At 33.8% G+C, this 8,458-nt stretch overlaps 2 protein-coding genes across 2 annotated transcripts; one reads left to right on the forward strand and one right to left on the reverse strand.

Moving 5' to 3' along the window:
* Positions 1 to 825: 825 nt before the first annotated feature.
* On the forward strand, positions 826 to 6,749 carry LOC120157799. Its single transcript, XM_039168821.1, has 7 exons — positions 826 to 974; positions 1,334 to 1,403; positions 1,955 to 1,996; positions 5,442 to 5,483; positions 6,162 to 6,306; positions 6,395 to 6,492; positions 6,616 to 6,749. The coding sequence occupies exons 2-7, from the start codon at positions 1,374 to 1,376 to the stop codon at positions 6,640 to 6,642; spliced, it is 384 nt and encodes a 127-aa protein (XP_039024752.1). The 5' UTR covers positions 826 to 974; positions 1,334 to 1,373; the 3' UTR covers positions 6,643 to 6,749.
* A 461-nt stretch (positions 6,750 to 7,210) lies between these two features.
* Positions 7,211 to 7,714, reverse strand: LOC120157800. The gene has a single exon (XM_039168822.1). The coding sequence runs from the start codon at positions 7,671 to 7,673 to the stop codon at positions 7,302 to 7,304; it is 372 nt and encodes a 123-aa protein (XP_039024753.1). The 5' UTR covers positions 7,674 to 7,714; the 3' UTR covers positions 7,211 to 7,301.
* Positions 7,715 to 8,458: the final 744 nt, after the last annotated feature.

Genomic DNA, 8,458 nt, shown 5'->3' on the forward strand with positions numbered 1-8,458 from the left:
ATAATTATATTTTATGTTTATGTTTATGCTTGTAAATTTTTATTGTAATTTTGGATATTTTCTATTTTTAATAAAACTAACGACTTTATATAAAAATACAAAAGATTTAAAAATAAATAAATTCCGAAAAAAAATGTAAAGATAACAGTTGATTAAATGAAGGTAGAAAGAATTCAAACGTATAAATGAAGGTTGAAACTATGTTGCCTCAAAGGTTTAGAATTTGACACTTGGTGGCAATGTGATGGCTTTTTCTATAATTAGAGCACCACTTGTCACCGAATTAATCTTTAGTCATTACCACTGTTTCTTGCACCCTTTCTCGCAACTTTTTCTCTCTCTGAATTTTAGAATTATTCAAATTAAAATGAATAAAATTTAAAATATTTTTTAAGAATCGAAGGTTTGATTTTATTTTTAAATAAATTATTTTTTAAATTAAAATATTTATGAGTTAATTTTTTTTATTTCTAAAAATATATTTTGTAAATAAAAATACAGATCAAATTTGATATTGGTAATAAAATAAATAAATGATTTGAATAGATGTTGCTGAAATTATAAAATAGTACAGAGATATTTTTCAAGTGGAACTTAAAAGGATATGTAGGATATTTTAATTTTTTAATGTGACAAATGTTTCTGAGTAACATCATTATAGGGACTCCCAATCAATGGGTTTGACGTGGCGGAAAGTGAGATTACGGATGGCCGCTCAAACACTTGTCAACTGAAGCAGAACGCTATCAAGAAAATTGAAACAAAGCTTTTGAACTGCGAAACTAGTGAGGAAAATTTTGAGAATAAATGGCATTTGGCGTTGGGTTTCGTTTGGATCTTCTGGGGAAGCCTCAATCTTCTTTAATTCCTTCAGTTTCTTCATTTCCAGCTAAGAATGTTGTTTTTGATCGCATGAAGAAACTCCACAACTCCATTGCACTAACAAGAGCATCAGCTGAAGGTTTGCTCGGCTTTCAGACTCAATTCCTGTTTTCTTAATGATTTTTTTAGAGTTTCACCCTTTTTGTTTAAAATGGCTACTATTGTTTTGAACTCTGGTTAAGACTGTTGATCCCTCCCCCTTGTTTTATTGGTGCTAATTATCGTGTATTTTGTCATTATATTTATATGTTCGAAGGTATAGCTTTAGGGTATTCGGGATTCGAGTGTTATAATCGCATGATGTTTCTTTGTTGGCCGGAAACATATCCATGCATGATACTCGTCCTCAAGTCTAAGCAGCATTGACCGAACCAATTCAATCTAATCTGTTAGTTTCTTTGCAAACTTCATATGCTCAAAATTTGGTCTTTGATGTGTTTTTGCGGGACCACCCAGTGAATTAGACGAGGATTCGAAGTTTGTTCCGTTGAATGCCGATTGATCCCACATATGGTCCATCTGTAAGCTCCGGTCAGTTTCTAATCTCATCTTGAGTGAATATTTACGCTAAAAGTATCAAATAATAACCATTCTTATTGAAATCATGCACACTTGAATTTGAGTGTAAGTGTTGGATTTTTATTTGTATCTCATATTTGGAAAGTTCTTGGAGGCTCTTATCTCAATGCTTATATCAAATTATGCATTGGATAAAGATATTTCAGAAAATTGAAGACTCAAAGTAATGGAGAACTAATTACAGAGAACATTCCTATCAAATAATAACATTCTCATCATGCATCATGAATGCAGACTATGTTGGTCGCCTGGTCGGACCCCGGTATAAGCATATGATATTTATGCGTACCTAAAACTGGCATGTTCATTTTTTCTAAAATTTCTCAGATATTCAAAAAGTTTTTGAAAGGTCTACCCGATAACCACATACATATATTGTTAGATACGGATACTTTAACACAAATGAAGAGTATTAGCAACAAAATATAGAACATAGACACAGTCTAAACCCATTTGATATTTCTGGGACTTCTAATCTTTGATTGTTTCGTAGGCTTTATTGTTGCTCGGATTTGAAGTCAATGAGGCAGAGAAGGTAACGTTTGGTAACTTTTACATGTCATTTTTTATGAAACTTCATTGTCTGTGGTACATTCTTTTTAGAGATTGAATAGATTATTATATGCCCATGGTGAACCACACAGATTGTTGCAGGCAAAATTTTATTAGGGGTTTCATTATCTTATGATGATTGATGGGTAAAACGGAAATTGAGGGAGGGAAAATCTTTTTCCCCTCCCCCTCTTGGGATGATTTAAGACAGTTACAGGGACTTGAAGTTGTTTATCTCAATACATGCATGTGTTTGGTATAGGTAATGCCCATTTTTTACCGAGTTTTTCTGATGTACTTAGAAGATTGTATTTTCATATTCTTGTTTGAGTGTCAGTAATGTATTTCCATATTCATGTTTGAATATGTTCTGGACACGGGTATTCAAGGAAAATGAAGTGTCGGAGTAAGGTTTGTGGAAGGTTCAGCATGAATTAAGGCCCCTTTCTTGGAGGATGTCCGCAAGGGGGAAAGGTCTCTAAATTACATCCTTTTCAAGGATTTAGTAAAAGTCACATTCTACTGTATACTATTAGTACATTCTTGCATGTTCGATATAAACCCATGATGTAACACCCCAACCCGTATTCGACCCGAATATGAGTCCGATATGTCACATTGACTTTTTAAAATCATATTCTTACAAAATTTCAAAACATTTGAACTTATATTAAGAAAATATGATAATATATTGTTGAATCGTGTTTGTTATAACCAATTTAAGAAAATATACGTTTTTATGAACAGTTAAATACGGTATGAACAAAACCATGAACAGTACCATGAACAGTGTTACAGTGCATCGATGCATTGCTACAGTGCACCGATGTACTAAAATTTCGAAGCAAAATTATGCAACGATGACTGCTACTGCTTCAGTACTTTCGTAAAAATACGTATAAACTCGTAAAAATCTAAGCTTTCATCTGTATAAAATTTATCAATTACATATATGCATTTAAAACATTACAAAATTCAATCGTATAACTTTTCAAAACCGATTAAAACATATCATATTTAATCATTTATTTACATGCCAACCACCTTCCTTATTACAAAATACATCCTATACATTTATTTTCTGATCTGATCTTTGGAAAGGAGGAACTGACATGTCTTGCATAATTTTTATCAATCTTCCTCTTCTTAGAACCTATGCGTGAAACAATCACACGCTAAGTCGTTGACTTAGTGAGGCATATAAAACATATAATAAAAATCATAAAACATTTCATATAAACAAAATGCATACATCTGCAAATACTATCATTAATCCCTTTTACTTACCATATACACATTATATAACACATATAACACTACACTAAGGAACAATATATCATCATGTAATTTCTATAACCTATTTCATATTACCAAACATACATATCACATATAGGGTATTTGTCATTATCTCTTTAAAGCTCATGTATTAGCCCATGTATACTTTTGAGAACTTAAGGTATGTGAGTACATTGAGGTTGTGCACTATTATGTTGTCTCCACAGCTCGTATAAATGTCCCGAAGGACCTATCCAGAGGTCATAAAGAACCTCGAGAACAGTCCATAGGTCCCGTAGAACCTAGGTAAACTGTCCATATGTTCCTTAGAACTTAGGTATATTGTCCATATGTCCCGAAAGACAAAGTAATTCTGTCCATATGTTCCGTAGAACATAGGTAAACCCTCGACTCTTGGCATGCCAACTATACCACTAGCTCTCATACTACATAACATGGGCATTATCATTTATGACAGTTCACATATTCACATCATTTATTCTTTCCCTTCTGTCACATACCATGTGTATGTGTAACCATATGTTTCATATACCTTATTTCATTTCTCCTTTGTTCATATACATGTGTCATATCTTATTCACATATGTTCATATATACATCACATAGCACATAGAATAATATATAAACTTATACATAAATCATTTCCATATGATTCACATATCACCTATCTCATTGCTTATATCTCTAAAGCACTTAATAACTTGTCTCATAATTTCATATAGTCACATATCACTTATCACATGGTTTACATATTATGATCATGTAATCATATCAAACATATTCACACACATAAGAATCACCTATTATATCTCATAGACACATCATTTCCATACCTTTATCACATAGCTCATATAACTTTTCCTGCATATTCATGTAACATAATGTATATGGTATGAACTCATATCATGTTTCATAATATGAAATGAATCATATATCAAAGTATTAAATCTAGACTTATCACAAGTTTAGAACTGAATATACTACTATAATCATGCTATGTATATGCACTCACCTTAGCCTTGCTTTGATTCAATCCTAACTCTTCGATTGTTCCGTAGCTCGTTTAGGCTCGATATCTACATAACATAAATTTCGAGAAGATTTTCAGAAGCCTAAACTTTATAACTTGGTATTAATAACTTAGGCTAATTTAATGAACCAACATTTCATTTTTCCTTTAGGGGTGTATCGATGTACTATGGGTACATCGGTACACAAAATAGCTTCGAAATTCTCATACATCGATGCACTCCTTAATGTATCGATGCACCTTCAAGATTTATCTTAGTGCATCGGTACATACTCATAGTGTATCGATGCACCTGCCCAGAAATCACTGTTCATGCATGAAGATTCACTATTTCCAATTTCAATTCTTCATGTTTCATTCCCTTTCATATTCTTAATTCAAATATACATACTTAAACCAATTCCCACTCATTTATCACATCTTAAATCTCAAAATCCTATTCTCCATATAAAAATCAATAATCATACCCAATTTTCAATATACTCTAAATTGAATTCTATCACTCCATATTTCTTAATTAAGTTGATGACAAATCAAATTTAACTTCAAATTCAACTTATCAACTCTATTTCAAAATTTCACTCAAAAACTCCAAATCTTTAATCTTCCCTAACTCCTTTATCTTTTGATTTTAAGATAACTTAAGCTTTCCTTAAGCTTAATTATCATCTAATGATCAAAACCCAACCTTTAATTCAACAAATAATCAACTAATTAAGAAACTCACCTTTCCTTGTATGCTCCACGGTGGAGAAGAGAAGAAGATGAAGAAGATGAGAGAATTGTGTGGAATCACAATGGATTCCACGTGGGTTTCCCTTATCTTATAAGGGAAATAAAAATCTTTCATGTCAAATGATCATTTTCCCTTTAATTCTTTTAATAATTATTAACAACTTTCAGGAAATATCTCCACATAAATAATTGAACTATTATACTTTTATCACCAAATTCCGAAATTTTACAATTTAGTCACTAACCCGGTATTGAGGATGTTACACATGAAGTACATTCAAGGCATGCACCTAGGCATGTTTATGCCTTTGATAATAGAATCGCAGCCTTACTCATCTTACTAATTCTTCATGTCTTCTTTGAACAGATACGACTGTTCTTGAAAGAATTAGATGGTGAATTCTTAGAGGTAATGCTTTACTTATTGTCTTTACCTTTGTTGCACCGACTCTTCATTCACTCTCTAAAGAATCCATATATTGACACCTGTTTTCGACACATATTTGGACATAGAAGCATGAATCTCCAACTATATGGAAAAACTTAGAAAAATTTGAATATACTTGTGTTAGACATACCCGTATCCTACACGGATCTTTAATATGAGTTACTCTCTTCTTTTTATCTAAATACTAAAAAACGTGTTAAAGCAAGCCACCAAAATATGTGCATAGTCAGTAGTCCCTTAACTTTCTCAAAGCAAAACCCTTTTCATGCCTTAAGAATGTGCTCTTTTCGATCTACTACTATGGCAAGTCTCATCTTTCCAATTGATTTTCACATGAGAAGAAAGGTTATGAATTTCATTATTGCTTGTTGTTTCAATTACATCCTTAAATACTTGAATTCAGGTGTAAGATACGGATTTTTGCTCGATTTGGGCATGTTCATTTTCTCTCTCAAGATTTTCATGTATTTGGAAGGTTTTGGAGTATTATCACCATACTCATATTCAAATATATGATGGATATGAGTAATAATTTAACAAAATGAAAAGTCGGTGCAACATAAATTATGTAAGCTAATTCACATATGGGAAACAAGTTGCAATATAATTTTTTTCTTATTTAATGTTTCATATGTTCAAATTATTTACTGTACTGAAGACATGATTAATGGTTCACTTTGGGAGGCCGTGAATACTAGGCAACATAATTTGCCAAGAATCTGTATTTTCTCTGGTGTTAGTGGGGAGGACATGGTTATGTTCATCGATGCTTTCCCCGAGACTGGTATTCAACAAATTTTTGCCTACTCAAAGTTTTCATTTTTATCCTGAAATACTTTTCTCAAAACACAACCGGATATATTTGTAAGCAGGATTAGAGCCAGCTGTATTTGCTGCTCTTGTTCCCAACAGTGCTGATAAATATGTTGCTGAGTTGATAGATGAAATTATGGGCGACCATGAGATGCTGGTGAGTCGGTTTTCACTGTTAATAGATGAATCTGTTGTACTTTCCATGAACAATGGAAGTACCCCGAATCCCAAGAACGTTATCCAGCCACATAACTTATGTTTTCGAGCTCCTTTCATGCAGACGATCAGGCTCAACATAACATTGTAAACTACCACGACTGCAATGGTGGTTTTCAGGGATTTAAATCCAATCATCTGATGCGGAGACTATTCAGAACAAAACAGATACATAAATGCTGCAATAGTGGCTGTAATCTGGTGCTAGAACTCCATTAGATTACGGTTCTAGAATTTAGCAATGGAAACTCATTTCATCTCTTTTTCAAGGCTTGCCTGTAAACACCAGTTCTTATCTTTAAGTTACTCTGTAGTCCTGCTAACCTTGCAGTATCTTGTACTGGAAATCTTAATTCTTCTCTACAGATATTTAAACAGTGAAGTACAATAAGTAGGTTCATGGCATTTTAATTTACTTATACATTTTGGGCAATATCTCTAAAGGCGACGAACTTAACTAACTGGCTTTTTATGGAGTTTATGCATGTGGAATAGGCAAAAATCAACTATTTCCCACCCAAATTAATATGTTTTGCTTTCTAATTAACAATGCATTCGAGATAAAAGATAAACCACAACAAAACTATGAAAAGTAAACACACCTATGATAATTTAATTTAATACTAACAAAATTAGCATCATTCATTCAAGTTTCAAATAAAAAAAAGCATAAGGAAAGTCGATAGTATTACGACATAGAGAAGGGGAAAAACAACAACAAAGATTTAGGCTGTAGAGGGTCATATATAATCAAAGATTACGCTTCCCCCTAATCTTTCCCTTACCACCGGAACGGCGCTTCTTTTTGGCCAATTTCAATTTCCTTTTGGACTTCTTTCCTATTCCACCTGCAGCTCTCAAGGAGGCCTTGGTCTTGCATTCGTCACTGTCATCAATCTCAACTGCCATGGCGTTGAGATCGATTGTTGTTGTTGTTGTTGTGGAGGCGGGAACTTGTTCTTCCAGTTCCATAGAAGCAGAGACGGGAAGCTTAGGGGCATTGAGGGCAGCTTCAATGGCGGCCATCTTGGCATCATCTTTCTTCTGGTAGAAGGGTTCCACAATTTCCCTCCTTATGGCTCTCAGCCTCTTCTCCCGCTTCGATCTCATCGACTTCGCCATTTTGTCTCCTTAATCAAAAATATTCGTAGGGTTTCTATCGATATATGCCTGAGTCTAGGGTTTTTAATATATATATCGAACCACTATCTAGCTTCTAGCTTGTTTGGTTGTAGGGCTGCCTTTATCCTATGCCGTCTTTGTTAATACCGTTTCTTCTAACGCACCGTGTCCTATATATTTAAAAAAAAAACACCGTTTCATATATTATTTAGAGAAAATAATCTCAGTGACCAAAAATCCCATATAATATACGATTTTAACCAACTTTTTCCGGATTTGCCAAAATGACCAACAAAATCGCAATGCGATCGCTAATTCGCAACGCGATCTCCATTATCGCAAATTCGCGTTGCATTTTCGCAATGCGATAGTTGAAAATCGCGTTGCGATGGTCTACAGTATCGTTGCGATTTTCCCAATTCGCAATGCGAATAAGTAAATCGCAACGCGAATTGGGAAAATCGCAATGCGAATAAGTAAATCGCAACGCGAATTGGGAAAATCGCAATGCGATACTTACTATCGCAATGCGATAATACAAAATCGCAACGAGATACTGACTTTCGCAACGCGATTTACATAGCGCCATTCGTATTAACACGTATTTTTTTTTCAAATTCCAAACACGAATTTTTTCTTAATAAATCAGAAAATGAACTGTCCACAGTAATCGCAACTCATAACCTCAAACCCAAAAACACAACACTCAGTCCCATCTCCATCTCTCACTCTCTACGGCGAAATCCGTCCCCATCTCCGAAGATTTCCGTCCCCATCGCCGGCGA

The sequence above is a fragment of the Hibiscus syriacus genome, unplaced genomic scaffold (assembly GCF_006381635.1).
Source record: "Hibiscus syriacus cultivar Baekdansim isolate YM2019G1 unplaced genomic scaffold, ASM638163v2 tig00111276_pilon, whole genome shotgun sequence".
NCBI lineage: Eukaryota > Viridiplantae > Streptophyta > Magnoliopsida > Malvales > Malvaceae > Hibiscus > Hibiscus syriacus.

Coding starts and splice junctions, on each gene's coding strand:
- LOC120157799 (XM_039168821.1), top strand. CDS start 1,374: ATGCCGATTGATCCCACATATGGTCCATCT. Junction 1,997..5,441: donor AAGTCAATGAGGCAGAGAAG/GTAACGTTTGGT, acceptor TTCTTTGAACAG/ATACGACTGTTCTTGAAAGA. Junction 6,307..6,394: donor CGATGCTTTCCCCGAGACTG/GTATTCAACAAA, acceptor ATTTGTAAGCAG/GATTAGAGCCAGCTGTATTT.
- LOC120157800 (XM_039168822.1), bottom strand. CDS start 7,673: ATGGCGAAGTCGATGAGATCGAAGCGGGAGAAGAGGCTGAGAGCCATA.